The sequence below is a fragment of the Clytia hemisphaerica genome, unplaced genomic scaffold (genome assembly GCF_902728285.1).
Source record: "Clytia hemisphaerica strain Z4C2 unplaced genomic scaffold, Clytia hemisphaerica genome assembly, whole genome shotgun sequence".
NCBI classification, from domain to species: Eukaryota; Metazoa; Cnidaria; class Hydrozoa; order Leptothecata; family Clytiidae; genus Clytia; species Clytia hemisphaerica.
The window spans coordinates 988,125-1,006,681 of record NW_027103240.1 but is presented as its reverse complement, the minus strand read 5'-3'; the positions used below and the strand labels follow the sequence as shown (position 1 = coordinate 1,006,681).

The following is an 18,557-nucleotide window of genomic DNA, read 5'->3' as shown; positions in this document are numbered from 1 at the left end:
AACAAAGAAAATTGATAGGAAAGCATTACTGACTCCCAAAACAGTTGTCAAAGCGTTTACAAACCTTTGAATTTGAAGAAAATTTTATCAAAAATCATCAACTCGCTTATCTTATTACAGCCTTCTAATGAACATTTTCTGTGACAAGATTCCTCATCAAATCAATACATATGAAAGTTTGCTCTTCAACTCTATCGGGAAAGAAAACACTTTTCCCATATGACCAACTTTTTACAAAAGAATCCCACTGCACATTCTGCTACTTTTATGGCAACCAATTTACTTATGCTGTCTTTTTCGCTTAATTGGTCATTAATCCAAGAGAGATGTAGCCCTCTCTTGGAGAACAAAAGGTTTAATGACCAATTTTCGACATTAAATCTAGAATGCTGATATGAAGCCATCAAAATCTGATGTTAAGCACAAATCTTCATTGTATATTTTTTACAACCCTTAGAAATTTATGAAAAAGGCCGTTGATGAGAACCACTTACCTATCTAGCGTAGTGAAAAACCACCCTAATAAAGTTATCAGCTGTAAGTTGTAAAACAAGTAACATGGGAATGAAATCACGTGAACTTTTTCGAGTAATCACATGTTTTGACTGCACTGCCATAATTTTGGAACACGTGTATTGAAAGTCCGCTGGGGGACCTCGTTATATGATGGCATTGACACTTAACGGCTTAACCAATTCATGTCATGTTCTTAAAAAAAGAATCCGTATAAGCAAAAGGAAAAGTCTTTTGAAAATGAAAAATAAAAATAAAAAAACAATATGACGATAAAGATATCTACAAATACCAAAAAATATATCAAATTAAAGAATGCGGCCTAATTTTAGTGACTGTGTCCGAAAAAAAGTGGACCAGAATTTATATAAATGAATTTTATTATTTTCCCTAATGAATGATTATGATAACTTCATTTCTAGTAAAGAAATATAGCCATAAAGATTTTAGTTTTTTATTGTCAAGAGGGCCCGTTTGAAGTGAGGGACCAAAATTTATTCGCTAAAAAATTGATGAGATTTTTTCTTTTTGAACCTTCTAAACACCATTACACGCTATTTAGTTGGATAAATTTGTTTTTTGACTTAGTGTCTTAAAAAGGTGTCTCACAGCCCCGGTAAAAATCTTTCCCACAGCGGGGATGAAATTTTCCATCGTAATCCCAATGGGGATAATGTAATCAAAGTAAATTTCCAATTTCTCCAATGGGGGGCTTGGGGTCCCAGCGGGTCTCTCACACAGGGGTGTAGTGAAAATACGAGACGTAATTGACTGAAAGTGAAACGCACTAGCGAATACAGGGGTTTTGAAATTTTTAATTCCGTATAAGTGGCACGAAATAAAAACAACTAAATATAAGCTTTCTGATTTTAAATGGTCAGAGTTCAATTGCTTGATTCTTTTTCATGCAAATTACACGAAATCAAGGCCAAAAATTTATTCAAAACTCGCCTTTGATAATTCTAATTCGTTGGGTTTTAATCCTTAAAATATTAATCTTAAATTGAGTGTTCTTGAATTTTTTTTGCCTAAGAAATTGTATGTTTCAGTTTAGAGTCTACAAAGCGTTAAGTTACACGTTTTATATATAAGAACATAAGGCTTCGATGGCCAAAATCTTAAGAACAAGTTAAGAACTTTTTAAGACTTTGTGGACTCAAAAACACCAAATTCCTTAGGAAAATGGACAAAGATTCGCAGAAAATGGCGAAAATAAGAACATGTTAAGAACATTTTTAGGCTTAAAACTCAAAAAGTTGTTCTTACAAAAAAACGTGTAAATGTTGTATAATTTTTGGATATTAAATCCTTTAAAAACCATAGAATCATCATCCTATTCCAACTGCATGAATTAACATAATTTATCATAATTGTGTTTGATCATTCGAATCGAATTCTAAATTAATTTTTTCCTCTCCACCATATTTATCATCTTCTTCGGATAAAGTCTGTAAATTATATCCTTTTTCTTCAAATTGAAGCAAAACGTATACTAAATCGTCTTTTTTTAATAGAAAATCTGGTGGCGGGAAATTTATAACGTATCGTTTATTAAGAGATTTCGAGCGGCGCTCTTGATTATGGAGGCGGTATAAACCCAAACATAATGTTCCATGATATGACAATGCTCTCATAAACAGTTCACCAAAACGTTTCACTTCCTAAAAACGAAGAGAATATTTGGCTTGATACATTTTTATAAACAATATCGCAATAAGGGGACTGTGTTTGAACATCAATATGTCAGTATCTTCAAAGTGTACCAATGCAATTCATGATATTCATGACGTAATGTTTTTTACGGAAATATCATGGTTTTTGCCAGTAGTGGCAAGTTTTGAACGACTTTTCTCTAGCTAAAATTTGCCACTACTGGAAGAAACCGGGTTGTTTCCGCAGAAAACATTACATTATGAATATCATGAATTTGCTTGGTTATTTGACGTAATATTGCTGTCGCAAATTTGAGCTCAAACTTTCCCTCATGTAAAGAGGTGGCTTTTCTTTAAAAGCACGAGTTTCGAATAATGACAAAGAAATTCACACTTCATGGCTAAATCAAAGGAGTTTATTTAAACAAATTTAGCCCAATACAACAAATATTCACTGGAATATGCCAACAAGAAGACACTGAAAAGGGCTCTTTCTCCCAGTGGCAATGTTAAGACCGGATCAACTTTGGGGCAGAGAAGGGAAAGGCTCACCATTTTCTTGTCAGGATTGGTCTAAAGACCTTTTCATAAATTACGTTACGAACATCACTTGCCTCGTTTTGAAATTGGTGATTAATGGTGATTAACTCCCAGTGGACTTTATTAAAACTACCTCCTATTCATAAAAAAATCATTTAATGTCTCAAGGGACATAATCACCATGGTAATTGTTTGAATACGAAGCATGTTTGTGACACAAAACAACTCACCCCAAATATTTTGAACGACTCATCATTAAGTGCGAGTTGTTCAACTCGGCATCTTTTCCGGGCTTGATTAATTTCTTCGGTCGCTTCCGTTCCTTCTGGTTGTCTCCCTTGTGACAAAATGATGTCAAGGTCGGAACTTCCGGTGACACTTCCGGTTACGAGATTGCGGACCAATGTTAAAATGTCTGGATTAAAGTAGGTCTAGAAAACAGATGAAGAATGTTTCGACAGCTACCCTAGACGATCCTATCACAAGATTACTAAAAAGGGATTAGTTTAGGAGGCGGGATACATTTGAAATTGGTAGTTAACCCGGGGCAGAGTAAGCAGTGGCGGAAGTTTTTACAGTGTTCCAAACTCCACCGCCTCTTTTTTCCCGTAAACCGCCCTGACGCCCTGACTCTGCGCTTAGATATTTTCTCGCGTTTACTGACCCTCTGAACGGACGATAGCATCGTCTACAGCTACTCTCATGGTTGGAAAATATTGAGATTTTTACAAGTCTATTTTCTTCTATCTGCTGAGAGTGCTCGATCTTGAGAGAGGCTATATTCTCAGTTTTATTGGAGCAATTTTGAGCTTTTAGATCCTCATATCATATGGTCAAATATATGTTTTGTACATTTCTGATGTAAAAAATCACTGTCTTTAAAACAGGAATTCCCCTTTTCTCAACAATCATGACCACGATTATAGTCCATAAGATTGGGAAATTAAAATAGAAAAATCTGATTTGTACATTTGATGGTTTCTCAAAGAGTGAGCTAACAAAGAGCGCGACTTGATCATCCTTACTTATCCCTCTAATATAATATTATCTCCTTAATAACAACTTACCGCACTAGCGAGGAAATCAAATAAATAATCAGTGGATACAAAACATCCCCTTAATATTTATTATCTCCTTAATAACAACTTACCGCACTAGCGAGAAAATCAAGAACAGAATCAGTGAATACAGAGCCACATGCGTAAGACTTGGTCATCCAAATTCCTTCAGATTCAAATTCTTCATCATCTTCTTCGCATTCTTCCATGTAAAGCGTGTTCGAATCGTACACTATGAAATAGAAAAATTGATTTCAATTAAGTATGTAAGTTTACGACCTTATCGGGGAAAACTTCGTCGGGGAAAAGTGACGAAATTTCGGCCAAGTGACGAATATTTTTTCCCGACGAAAATTTTCCCCGGCCTTAATGCGTTTAGCAAAACCAGCAAGTGACGAATATTTTTCCCCGACGAAAATTTTCCGCGACGAAAATTTTCCCCGACGAAGTTTTCCACGACGAAGTTTTCCCCGATAAGGTATGTAAGTTTACGACCGTGAAAAGAACTTCTCGTGTCCCCAAGCCTTAACCCTCTAACTTTATGCAGAAAATTATACCTAGCTCGGTGATCATTCGTATTTGTTCGTTATTCTTCCGTCGTATCCTGTATTCAAGATTCGTTGACATTGATCGCCTCTCGTGACGCGTTCGGTTCAAATTCGTTGCATCGTTTTTCATCAAACTTGGTAAAGCTTCTTCGTGTTTTTGACGTTTGATGTTCGGTGTATCTCCAAGACGATATTGCTCGAAAGTCATGGCTATAATTATGAAAATAATAGAATTTATAGACGATCAGTGGGTAAATACACCTTTTCGACCATAGTCGCGCGGTCAGGCGCGTGTCGCTTTATTATTTCATTTACCACCCTAAACTCGATCCAATCTTTTTTTTACACTTTTTTTATTGTCTTCTGGCGCAATAAAAAAGACTGGGACGGTTTTAGGGTGGTAAAACGGACAAAAAAAGGCTCGCGTGGCAATTGGTGGCTACTGTCGATAAGGTGTGCAAAGTTTACAGCTGATAAATCCAGGTAGGGTGGTGCACAAGCGCGTATCCCGGGCGAATCATACAAAAGACTTTATAAAAATTTATTATTTGATGTCTCACTGCTTGATTATACCCAGCTTTGTACGAGCGCAGAAAATATAATAAGCATTCTGTGATGTCATGTGATGTACTTTTCAACCAATTACAATCAAGTTCATAATATTTGAGAAAAAAAGGGAAATTCTCCAGGAAGTTTTGAAACCACAATCGATTTGTAAGTACTCTAAAGTAGGTTCGAATGGTAGAGTTTTAACTCTGAATTTTAACGCTAGACTTAGGAAAAAGTTCTGTCAACCCATTGAATATTCGATTAAATTAAAGAGATAGCCCAAAATTGACTTTCTCGCCGGAACTTTAAATCTTGAAAAACGTTAAAATAACCAAAATTCTCAATTTATTTCGACCATGATTGTAGATTTGATTATTTCGAAGGAAAAAATTTACCAACGGAACGATCACAATTTATTTCTACTTTTTTTTTGAAATCCAAAACCACAAACAAGCATAAATGCTTGTAATTTGAAAGTGGGAAAATGGTTTTATACCGTTGGAAAGATACTTTTATACTCTTTCTAAAGACATTCTGTTTATGCCCTTTTAGATCAAGTGGTCAGGAGTTATAAGTTATTAAGTTATAAGCCTTAAGTCTGGGACTCAGTATACTGGCTAATTTGGAACGTATATAAACGTCACTCGGGTTTGAAGGGTTAAACCTAGACTATATGCTATAGTCTAAGACGAATTCGGATAATAAAAAATCACCTCAAACACGCAAATTAGCAGTCGGGCGGAAATTTTGTCCACGCGGGTGAAAAATAGTCGGAGGGGCTCAACGTCTAAACACAGACTCTTTTTTCCGCCGTGCAACATATTACGTTTTATAATATACAACTATGTTATATCGTAATATCATAATAAAATATTACACGGACAATAGTATCGTCTAGTTTAAACCATTTGCTTAGTTTTACGTAATGTCATGATATAAAAAGACATACCTCTTAGGTTCATGGTTACCATAATGACCTCTTTATCCAACATTGCAGGTTTTTCAACTCCTTCCAGAGCTTCCTGTGCAATATTTGGAGGTGATAAAATGATGACCAGATCAGCTAAATGAACATTAACAACTCGCAAGTCAACTTGACGGTAAGGTGAACCCTGTCAAGAAAAATTTAGAAAGTGAATTTTAAACCTAATTAGCCAAAATAGGTTTCGGGTGTGGTAAGAGCCATACAGTAAGGGTCCCCTTTTTACACCCTCGAAAGTCTCCGACAGGAGTAGAAAAGCATAAAAAAGCAATCGAGTCCCTGACAGGGTTATAAATTCTCGAAATTTTGGATCAAAGTTTGAAATTTTGGCTGGAAGATATTTAGAGGTGATAAAATAATGACCAGATCAGCTAAATTAACATTAACAACTCTCAAGTCAACTTGACGGTAAGGTGAACCCTGTTAAAAAGAAAAATTAGAAGGTGAATGTTAGGCTTGATTTACACGACCCGGCTTTCTGCTTAACCCTTGTTTGATGTAAGAGACGACGGAAAGACGACAGAAAGTTAGCTGCCAACTTTTTGCTGATCTGTTTTCTGCAATCATCTATAGACGATGCTGTCGTCTGTTAGATAGATAGATAGATAGATATGAGCCCTCCGAATGCATTCGGAATGGGTCCTACCCACGAAGGAGTAGGAATCACGGCGCTGACAGACACTGCGGCTTGACAGACGCGAGTTGCTAAGCCATGGCGTATACCATACACTCGAACGACACTGGGAGAGCGATACTCACACGCAAGGCCGAATCTTATGAGTGCCACGACACATCACAATGTCTGTCTAATCTACCCACACTCTTGTATCAGAGTAATGGTACCCAATTCCCCTCACATTGAATCGGTTGACCCTGGCCAAGGTATATTCACTTGCCAAGTGAATCGTAAAGACACGGTGGGTATCGAACTCGGGCCTCCCAGGCGGGAGTCAAGGATGATAACCACTATTCCACTACGCCTGCTAGGTATGTGCTGTCGTCTGCTAGAGGCATAGTAAGTACGGCAAGTTTACAGCCATCACGGCGGTTTAGGGGGGAAAATAGCTGCGTTAGAATTTGGTGCAAACATACGATACCAATATGGCACATAAGGATCATTTCGACATTCGAATTTCTGCTGATTTTCTACAAAAGTAAGGAAAGGCAAGGCAAAAAGTCTATCACTTTAACAAAACATCATATCAACGTCTATTCAACATCCATAATGGCAATGTTATCTTAGATGGACGTTCAAACAATGTTGTCTGCCAGTTGGCAGATTCATTCGTGATTTTATCCTGATTGGGAAGCCCTGAGATCAAGAGGGGGTAAAACAGCTAGATAAAAAATATTTAACAAGTACATCGTCCCTGGTGGAAAATTATACCTTAATTTTTGTCCCCGCTGAAAATAATCAGATAAGCAAATCCTCACTGCAAGATATTGGGCTATTTTTTCCATCCCCACTGAATATTACGGCCCTAAAACAATGGATTTCAATTCCCCAGCCATAAAAAAATTGGATAATCAATCCCCATCGTGTTTTGGTCCGTTATTTTTACCCCACTGGCTAAAAAATCCCACCGGGTCTGTGAGAAGGGGGTGTAAATTTGCCTAAATTCATTTGTATATGCCCCAATGTATTTGGAAGCTGATGAATTCAAAAAATATTTTTGATAGGGAAAAAAATGATGTAACTTTAGCAAAACGGTTTAGAATATTCATTTTTTCCCTGTGTAGATAGAGACAAAGACAAATTACTACCTCTCACGTGTAAATTATCGTAGTTTGAGAACCCTCTACTAATGATAATGTCAAATATTTTCCCAAAAAGAAAAATACATAATTAAAACGAAAGAGTCCCTAAGTACTATATCCTTAGCATGGTAAGTCTTTTTCTTTTAACTATTTCAGATCTATCATTTCAAGGTTTATAAAATGTTTGCGATAGTAATACAGGAAAAAATCGTACAATGTACCGCAAATCTTTGACTTTTTCTTTCTTCTTTGCTTTGCAATGGATAATAGTATATGCTGGTAAAGCTGATGCTAGATCAAAAGATATTTTTGGTAAGCTTGACGTTATTTCAAAGTCCCAATGTTCGTAATATACACATGTGGCATTATATTAACCCAGCTGGCACACAACGTTTTTTTAACGTTATATGGACGTTGTGAACGTTAGATAAACGTTAAAAGAACGTTGTGTGCCAGCTGGGAAAGCAGTGACCATAGCATGAAGGTCGGATTCCTTTGCCACTTTTCCAAGTGGAAAAAGACCAGGATTTAGGGAAGTTGTAAAAAAGCTTCGGAAAGTTAGGAAGTTTCGTGAGTGAACGCAGAATTTTTCGTACCTTTAGAAACAAGTCCTATCCAATCTCATGCCGGTTATCCCGGGAAAAAAAGCGGAAAGATTCCGAAAAAGGTGATAAGAATTATAGTGCAGAAATGGGAATCTTATACAAAACGACGGTAGGGTAGGCTAAAGGCTTGGGGACACGAGAATTTCTTTTCGCGTTGGTGCGATGCAACATGCTCTATCCCATCAACCTGAGACAAAATCAGCGTGTCTTTTGGGTATTTCCCTAACTTTTTGTCCCATGAAACAAAAAAAGAAACCACGAGACACGCACTTTTTTCTTGTGTCGGTGGGATGGAGCATGTTGCATCGCACCAACGCGAAAAGAAATTCTCGTGTCCCCAAGCCTTTAGCCTACCCTACCGTCGTTTTGTATAAGATTCCCATTTCTGCACTATAATCTTATCACCTTTTCGGAATCTTTCCGCTTTTTTTCCCGGGATAACCGGCATGAGATTGGATAGGACTTGTTTCTAAAGGTACGAAAAATTCTGCGTTCACTCACGAAACTTCCTAACTTTCCGAAGCTTTTTTACAACTTCCCTAAATCCTGGTCTTTTTCCACTTGCATTGCATCAACGTGAAAAAAACTTTCTGTGTCCCCAAGCTTTAAATTTCTTCACTTTAGTCATATTACCAACAGTGGCTACAGAAACAAGCATAGACGATGACTGCAGCGATGTCATAAAGGAAAGGGATATACCAAGGGCAATGTGTACGGCTGTCAACGGATGCTTTGTACGAGATCAAACTTCCCACGACTTAGGAATATGCTACTTGAAAAAAGGTAACTTTTAATGTTTCATTATTTTAACAGATGGAGTAATGACCATTTTTGTTGTCAAAACTTATGTGTCGATTTCTATTATATATTTATCGTTCTTTATTCGATTTCTTGACATAGTTCTAAACATGTAATATCAAAAAGGATTTTCCCATACATTATAATCCGAGCCAGATTCGGAGAAATCTCAAAATGAAACTTTAAGACTGGCTGAAAAAGATTGCCTAGTAGCAAATAATTCTTACCATGTTCTTAACTTTTTGGCTGACTTTATCATAAGCATTCTTAACAGCAAGGAACCAGGTCGCATGAGATTTCCACTCAAGTCATTGGTAGAATTTTCTTTCTAACATAACTTCTAGTACACGGTGGATGGACCCAATGGAGCCGGTGGGGTGGCCTCATTGGTTCCCGAAGGAGGGCCAGTCGAACACGTCAGTGTCACCAACCACCGCCCATGCGTGGCGGAAGACAGTGTTTAGGGTCTAGCACCGATACAAGATCCGAAACTCACAGAATAAGTGAATATCCGTAAGCTTCTTTTTCTCATTATTTCATCATGTTTGTAATTTGTAGTTGACCATATTTATATGATGAGACCATAGGCTGCTTGCATCCACTAAACGGCTACTTAGACTACACAATACATTGGTGATCAACACTCAATAATATTGCTTGCGGGCCGTAATGTACGAGGTAAACAACAGGTGCTCTATTATAAAAATGAGTTTTCTTTCTGTAAACAATCCCCCTATATTGTTGGAATATTGCAAATCTAGCTGACAATATATTGCGGACACCTTTTCAATATTTTGCCAGCATTCAGCAATATATTCTCAATATATCGCTCGACAATATATTGTGTAGTGTATGCAGCCCTTAACGGATTCGTGCACCTTATAGACTATATACTACATGGGGTTTTGTAGAGGTCGCGATTCAGACTATAAACTACAGGAAACCTTAAAGCTTTTATTTTTTACATTTCAGTGTTCCCGTTTCATATCAGACACATATTTCATATATCAGGACGGTGTTTTCCTATTGTTATATTAAACTGATATAAACACAAAATTGTCTTTCTTTTCCTCTTTCTGACTAATCTTGCTCCGCATCCGTGTCAATTCAATGTGAAAAAGCTTGTAACTTAAAATCGATGAGTAAGCAAACGATATCACTCTTATTTAAAAACAAAAACTTTAAAAATATCTTTATGACCTTTCAAAATGATTCTAAGTCTGCCAAAATTAAGCCTAGGTTTAATCAATCAGCACTTTTGCGACTTTGAAAGTCTTTTTAAAGTTATGTTTAACCAGTGTTGTTTCAATTTTTTTGAACATTTGTGTAAGATTTGATATATCCTTAGGCGAGGCCAATTTAATTTGTTGTTTTATGGGCCAAGCTACTCAAAAAAACAAAAATAAAAGTAGAATTTGTCCTTTAAAAGCTCCAAAAAAGACCGTAAAAATTACTATATCTTGACAAAATGAATTTGAACATGAAATTGAACATAAAATTCTCGAAACCTTAGGAAAATTAATAAAACTTTGAAAATTTGGTAGTCTGTCAAGCAATAAAAATAAAAATATACTACCAATATTAATTTTATTTTTATTTCGATTTTTGAAATTCCAGGGTCGGTCGGGCCCGTAAAACAACTAAATCAAATTGGTCTCGCCTTAAGTCAATTGATTTTGTATTTTCTTTTTATGTTCAAGAAAACAATCAGCTTGGTCATACTTCCACGAAGTCATTGATTCCATCTATATGACGCAATATTCTCGTGAAATGCTGGCAGAAAGAGTATCAAGGCTTCAATGTGTTCTGAAATGTGCCCACAGTAAAAAATGTCAAAAGCCAGCTTTTATTGGTGAAACAACGAAAAATGGATTAGGAAATTGTTATGCATTGAAACAAACAACGTCAACCAATGGTTTTGAGCAATTACCAAAATTCAACCGAGATCAAAATGTAGTAATGACAGTCCTTGAAGAACAGCCTTTGTAATTGCAGTTACACCCCTGTCTCAATGACCCGACGATATTTTCATCACCAAATAGGGTGAAATCATTTTTAATGTGTGGGATTCCATATACTAGTTTTTACAACGTGAAAAAATGTCAGGATTCAATGAGTCATTCCAGCGGTTTTCGTGATCGTGGGCGTTTTATTTTTGTGATTTCGTGATTTAAGATTTAAAAAATGCGTAATTGCGTGATCGAAAGAACCAACGTGATCAACGTTGGTTTAATTACACATGAAAACCCTAAAAATTTATTGTAAATATCTTTATGTATATTTAACGAATGTTCTTTTGAGTTTATTGCTTAGTGTCATGGAGTCACGATTCTTTGAAGCTAGCCACAATATTTTCTTTGTTAAATCTAGCTTTAAAGCTTACCTTGTTTTTCTTTAAAAAATTTGGTATGGTACTAGTACATCCAAAATTAAAGAAGATTTGATTACCTGTACAATGAACACACCAGGGAACGTCGAGATGCTCGCCCACTACAGGAAAAACGAGAAGATAAAAGCATAAAAAAAACATAACAACATAAAAGGGGTTGCGGAACGACCGTTCCGTTTTCGCAAAGCGAAGAAATTTCGACACTAACAAATTATTTTTATAAGTCAAACTTTTATTGATAATGTTTTCCAACTCAACTATTTCTTTTTTATAAGAATTTTATAAGAACAATACGAGGCTCAAAAATTAAATACGCCGGGTTTTGAGCAATTCAAAAACAATTTCAGGCTCAAAGTGCAAAAAAGGACAGCCAAACTTTTAAAAAAATTTACTGGTTCTTATAAAAAAAATGCAAGTGACAAAAAAGAACACACATGTTTCTTGTGCAATGGCTGAATGACCAACAACAAAGATATTACATTAAGCTTTAGGCTGTTAGGCTGGCAGTTTATCGGAATAAATTGAAAAACTTTTATCCCATCTTTTTGTGACTTTTTGAAACAATTACTTACACTTAGCTCTCTATAAAACTTTTACAAAGACAAATTTATCAACAATTTAAAAATTATATTATACATTTCCCTTCAAAATTTAAAAGAAAATAGTGCGTAGTTTGAAAGATGATCTTGAGCTTTTCAGCCATTAGAACCTAGTATACAATCTCTCAAAATGTGCTACTTCTTTATGATATCATTCACTTCAAATGTAGTATCAATTTTTGGAAAAGGAATCAGCAGCCTAGCAATAATTTCCAGTAACTTATCAAGACTAGTGAGATTTTTTGCGTGATGAAATTTTGTCTTTTTGTGAGTCTATTTTTGCGATATTGTGTGTTCGGCAAAAAGATGTTCCCAATGTTTCATTTATAAAATCAATCCAAACCAGTCCAAATTAATTTTTTCAAGAACCTTGCCTTGCAAAATAAAATTCAAAAACTTCTATAATTCATATAAGTATATTAAAGTAATGCCATTACTATTTATTAGGCGGTAATAATAACAAGCGTTATCTACAATCTCACGTCAAAGAGTTTATGAAAATATAAGTTGATTCGCCAGTAAAAAACACTTTTGTCAGTTACATCAAAATGCCTCAAAAATGTCAATATGAAAATTGCGTAATCAGAGAACGTATGTCTCGCTCATTAGAAAAAGGCAGAGACAAACTTTCAATAATTGGATTGTAACATCGAGTTAAGTCTCTTTTGTTAAGTCACCAGGGGGTAAATAAAACAGACCTTGATACATTTATCGTTCGTTTCAACTTGACGATTCGTTTAAAACTCAGCCTCCTAAATATTTGGGTTAGGTAAAATATGTACAAAGAAATTCATACTTTTCCAACCCGGCCAATCTTTAAAAAAGAAGCGAACAATAAAATGTAATTACCCTTTCCAAATAAACCTCTTCGGTGGCGAGCATAGTCTACTCTGACGTAATTGTAAAATTTATGTAATGAGAGTTTGACATAGTAATGTAATGTTGTTTGGGGAATTATGAAGTTCTCTGGGATTCCGATTGCATTTATTCAGGTTGATTTTTTATGACTTCTAATGGTACTTTTTCTAACGAGTTTGATTACTCTGCTCTCACACTTATGTCTTTTTTTTTCGCGTCCTTTTCCGTGCTTACTTTTATTTATATTTTTAAAGACAGGTAAGAAGGCATATTGATGTAACTGTTTGTGAAAGATATCTTGTTTGAAAATATATTCCAGCTACTGTAGCATCAAAAGTAACATATAGGTACTTTTATCCTTTAAGTTATCTTTTGGGCTAAAGTCATCAATCATGCTTTTGTTATCACTTTATCGTACAAATATAAATCGGCATTATTCTAATTGATGATGATCAAGCTCCAATGTTAAACAAAAATCTCTCGAGAGTCAGCAAGCGATAACAAAATCAACAATCAATCAAGCCAAATCAAAATGATTCCATTATCGAATAAATATTGAAGAAATCTTCAATGACGAAAATAGCAACTAGTAATTATCATTTTGATCCTGCTTTCCAGTACAGTCTTCTCTTTTGTCTCGTAAACATTGCACGGAATAACATGGAACTGGCACAATTTATATTCAGCAGGACCATTTTATTATTCTCCATCAATCACAATCTGCTCATACAGTCGTAATGCTATGTATATTTTGGTTTTATGCTGCTTCTTTGTTGTGCACGTTCACCCACCAAAACTCTGAAACACTGCTGATTCAGCCAGTCAGCCGATCGGTAGCGTTAAAAGTCACCCATCAGCATCACGTCAATCAAGCTCCTTCACCTGAACCCTGAGCCTGAAGACAGAAGAGATGAAAATAATTATAGTTAGAGTAAAATGGAATAAACACACGACCCATATGAATAAAAATAAGCCTGTGGAAAGAAAACATGGCCATATGATATCCATGAAACACATGGCCGAGAAAAAAACATTTTGTTTTGTGAGATGAAAATCCAATTTAATACAAAAAAGTCAACACAAAGAAAAAGTACTAATGTAACATTCCAAAGGTAGTTGAAACTATAAAGTGAAAAAAAATGAAGATTTACCTTTCAATGGGCCATAAACAGTCCAAAAGTTAATGCATGCACATCAAAAAACGAAGAGATTCGTTGGTCTTCTGAGCCATCTTTGTTGTTTTGAAAATGAAACGCAGAAATAAAAGACTGGGCCCAGACATCTGGAAAAAGCGGGAAAAAAGCAAAGAAGATAAAGCTTTGACACTCTTACTATTAATTGTACAAAAGTTGCAATTTTAATCAAAAGTCTTACTTTATAATACTTTTGATATCAATCATATTCTATTGCAATAAATATTTTTACAAAACAGATACTTTTAATAGTGCTACAGAAAATTGATCCCATCCAACACGAAGCAAAGTCGATATGTCACCGGACGATTTTTTTTGAAAATTTCGTGCATATACAAATTTTTTACGCCACACGCCCAGATCTAGAGAAAGGATGCTACACTCCCTTTCGGGCGCTTCGCGCCCTCAAAACGGTCGTTCCGCAATAAAAGTGACCCATTGAGAATCTTTGTTGGTGAAATACAGGAGTCCTATGCAGGTAGATTTGGAAATGAGAATCTTCAAGTAGGGATTCATAAAGCTACAGTAAATTTCCCCAATACTTTTGTCTCCCGAATAGAGGCCCTCCCCGCTAATTGTTAAGAGAAAAAAACCCATACCCCCCGCTAATTAAAATAATTCCAATGATTCAATATTTTATTACAGTGGAGATAGACCTTAAACTTGTTAGAATTTTTTATTTGTTAGTGTTGGTTCTTATTTTACGTGTTCATTTGGTAAAGTTTCTTTTTTGTTGTTGAAATTGATATCAGTTAAACAAAATTTTGACTTATTTGAATTACCCCCCTCTTATTCCCACCCCCCCCCCCGCTAATTAGAACTTAGAAAATTTTCCTACCCCACTGCTTATTCGGACCCCCGTCTATTCGGAGCACAAGAATAATGATTCTAATTTAGTGAATTTTAGAATGAAGATAAAACTTCAGCATATATTTTTTGTTATCTCGTTTTCAGTGGGAAGAAGGCTGCGTATGATCGGTAATAACGAAACCTCAAAACTAACGAATTTCATATTTTTCGGGATATCCACCTTGACTATATGCAATGCGATTAAATAACGTTGAAAAATTTTTGATTTTGGAATCAGCACTACTATTTATTAAATCTATTTCTTTTTAGTATCACAGAATGAAACGATTTTAGACCTCAAGAGCGGGACTAAAAGTGGGCTTTCACCAATACAAGTTGCAAAATTATACCAATGCAGTCAAAACATGCGACTACTCGAAAAAGTTGCTTATAACTTAGTTACAGCTGATAACTTTATTAGTGTCAATAAATTCGAACCAATCAGAAATAAATGTCATGTAACAATCACATAAAATTTCGAGTAAAAGCATGATTTGTCTTCAGACTTTAATTTTGCAACCTGTGTATTCGAATTTTTCTATTATTCGAACTAATACTTAGTTTCTGTCAACGGGAAACCCTCGTAAAATACTTTCTATAGTTCGAATCTTTCTGCAATTCGAAAAATTAGGCTTCACGTTCGCAAATTCGAATTAGCAAGAGTTTAAATCAAAACAATTACCTCTTTCATCAAGAAGCTTTTATCAGCGACAAGTATAATTATCTTTTTTAAATCTTTGGGGTGTTGGTTGCTTGCCCGTAAAGGTTGAATCTATAAAAGAGACGTATAAATTCAGCTGAACAAGTCAATCACCATTTATGCTTACGTCAGCAAATGCTGCAATTTTCTTTCTGCCTTAAGCAAAATGGGTGTTGGGTATGTGCGATTCATAAGGGTCCCTTTTCACACTCTCGAAAGTCTCTCAAAGGAGTATAATAACCATTAAAAAGAAAATTGAGTCTGTGTAAGGGTTCAAAGATTACGAAATTTAAAATTTCCTCTCTCAAACGATCGTGATTTTTCAAAATTTGGACAAAAATTCGAGTAAAAATCGACAAAGATTTTGAGAAAAGTCTCTCTAAGAGTCCCAAGAACGCCAATTTTTCCTCTAAGGGTCGATTTTTGATTTTCGATTTTTTTCATACCCGTCACCTTGCAAACCTAGTACGATCATCCCGGAGGATGAATAATACAAAAATAAAAAAAAATTTTCTGATTTGTAGATCTATCTTATTCAGAAATTCATGCGATGCAGCCTTCGACTTACACCATTTTAAAAGAACAAGTAAACATTCAAAGATTCAGAGCTCTAAAAACGCATTTGATGTTTAGTAGATGTTCTTTATGTTACGCCACAGCCAAATTCTTGACTGGAAATATATTTTCTTAACTCTCCCTTTGTCATGGGAATAAAAACGCAGCGTAATGGTCGGGAGTTGACTAGTTTCCCCCGATCCCACGATTCCCTAGCAAGGAATATGCTTTTGAAAGCGTCTGGTCTGCGAAATAGTCACTCACCAGTTCACGGATCCCAAGTGGAGGTGACTTTTCATCAGCTATAACAGCAACAACAACATGCTCCATAAAATCCTCTTTAGCTGCTTCTTCTAACGACTGCAATGAAAAGAGGTGGAAGTTTTTCCTGTTATAAATGCCGTATTTCCTCTAGATACACCTTTTCGACCGTGGCCGCCAATCGCCGCGCGGGCATTTTTTTGTCCGCTTTATCCCACTAAAACCGTTCCAGTCTTTCCACAATAGAAAAATGTGTCAAAAAGGATTGGATTGAGTTTAAGGGGATAATTGAATAATTAAGTGGCACGCACCTGGACGCACGACTACGGTCGAAAAGGTGTATACTATCGCCCTCCAATGAGAACCTCGACAGAAATAAGGAAACTTTTTACGAGCACGATTTTAAAATCTTTTCATCTTTTCTACCAAGTGCAAAATCTGTACATACAGTATTAGCTATTTTTCTCATTTGTATATGTCTCGCTATCTTAGCCTGTGCGGTGGCCGGTATCATTGGGCACCATTAGAGGTATTCATGTCAAGCACACCAAGTTTTCCGATGGCGAAGAAATTCGTTGATAGTTGTTTGCTGTCATGGGGAGTTGACATTTTATGTGGATATCTCACTGGCTTTCATAAAACCTTACAATTAATTAAAAAAAACAATGGCCAGGCGACACTATTTTTTATGCACTGAACGAAACTTTGGAAGGAACGGGATCACGACACAGGATAATCGTGGTGCTAACGCTTTAGACGGCTCGGCCATTTCACTTCTTGATACATGTACTTTAGACCTTACAGCAACTTCCTTACCATGATAGCTTCATCGAAAGGTCGTTCAGGACACCAGAAATATGTTCCAGTGATGTCGTACAGATTGTGATCTTTTGGGATTTCGTATTTCAGTTTCTTCAACGATGCATGGAATCTGAAAGAAAATAACCGAAAATAACCCGACCAAACAGACTTTCCTATCGTCACTTTACGGTGGGAAAAGATAAACACTCTGGGTAGGTACAAAAGTAACCTCAGTTTGTTATGAGTCATTTTTTAGGTTGCTTTGGATTTCGGATCTACGCACAGAAAACTGTATTTGGAAAGTTAACTTACTTTTCAAAGAGTTTCTTGGTGGCGGGATTTTAGATTTTGTTTAGAAGGTGTGACAGAAATGGGGAAAAATGACGGGATAACAGAAACATTTTGTGTTTTAAGCCTAAAAATTGTCTTGGACTGTTTTTTTTTTCTTCGCTATTTTGTGTGTATTTTTGTGCAATTTCCTAAAAGATTAGGTGACATTAGTCTGAGCAAAGCATCAAAATGTTCTTAACTTATTGTGAGTATTTTGGTCATCGAGGCGTTATATTAATATATCGTTTGTTCTTATAAATATTTATAAATTTTAATGAGGATTTGACTAGGAAACGACCGAAAAAGTTGTCCGCTAATCAAAGGTGTCTGCCTTTTAAATTGTCTGTTAATTGGAGGTTTTACTTTACCTGTCAACAGCACTTGAACAATAAATTGTTGATCGCGACATGTTATCAATGGAAAAGCTTGGTTTTGGTTTTTGCTCCATCAGTTGTATATATGTTGATGGGAAAGCACTCTCACGTCTCATGGACGTATATACTTCTCCTGGTTGAAATAAATTAAGAAAAAGTTAAGATCAGTTTTTTGCACAATCCAATGATCAAGGGACGTCTTTTAATCAAGCGAGGCGTTTATCGATTTAAAGAGCGATGCCAAGCGGTCTAAGGCGTCCCAACTGGTACACAATGTTGTTTCAACGTTCATCTAATGTTATATAGACGTTATGAACATTAGATGATTGTGTGCCAGCGGGGTCAGCACCTTGCCTCAACCCAGAGACTTCCGGATTGAAGTAAGTAAGTAAGTAAGTAAATCATTTATTTGTCAACGAAAGCGAGACTAGCGACCACACTCATAGACATAATGCTAAACTAAGGAGGTGGCCGCACGATATATAATTACAACAACAAGTGAAAAAAATACTAAGTTTATAAAACGATCATACTAGGGTAATAAAGTGAAATAATTTTCGTTTTTTAATTTCGTTTTTAATAAAAACAGAAAAAAAAACAGATTTAAAAAAGAAGAGAATCAAAAGAATAAAAAGAAAAAGAAAA

The 18,557-nt window shown here is 35.7% G+C and overlaps 1 protein-coding gene and 1 long non-coding RNA gene across 4 annotated transcripts in view; both read right to left on the bottom strand.

Annotated features, from left to right (window-relative positions):
* Positions 1–687: 687 nt before the first annotated feature.
* LOC136800691 (calcium-activated potassium channel subunit alpha-1-like) overlaps positions 688–18,557 on the bottom strand; it is a 78,893-nt gene continuing 61,023 nt past the window's right edge. For all 3 annotated transcript variants that reach the window (XM_067057479.1, XM_067057444.1, XM_067057381.1), the window contains exons 21-30: positions 17,907–18,045; positions 17,224–17,338; positions 16,411–16,506; positions 15,574–15,663; positions 11,452–11,493; positions 5,810–5,972; positions 4,321–4,521; positions 3,856–3,995; positions 2,936–3,136; positions 688–2,174 (exon numbers count right to left, since the gene is read on the bottom strand). In XM_067057479.1, the coding sequence (XP_066913580.1) occupies positions 1,878–2,174; positions 2,936–3,136; positions 3,856–3,995; positions 4,321–4,521; positions 5,810–5,972; positions 11,452–11,493; positions 15,574–15,663; positions 16,411–16,506; positions 17,224–17,338; positions 17,907–18,045 (1,484 nt within the window). In that variant the 3' untranslated portion in view covers positions 688–1,877. The remainder of the gene's footprint in view (positions 2,175–2,935; positions 3,137–3,855; positions 3,996–4,320; positions 4,522–5,809; positions 5,973–11,451; positions 11,494–15,573; positions 15,664–16,410; positions 16,507–17,223; positions 17,339–17,906; positions 18,046–18,557) is intronic.
* LOC136801032 (uncharacterized) lies at positions 11,921–14,566 on the bottom strand. The gene is made up of 2 exons (XR_010845796.1): positions 14,001–14,566; positions 11,921–13,744 (listed from the first exon to the last, which is right to left on the bottom strand). It is a non-coding gene; the product is annotated as an uncharacterized lncRNA (long non-coding RNA).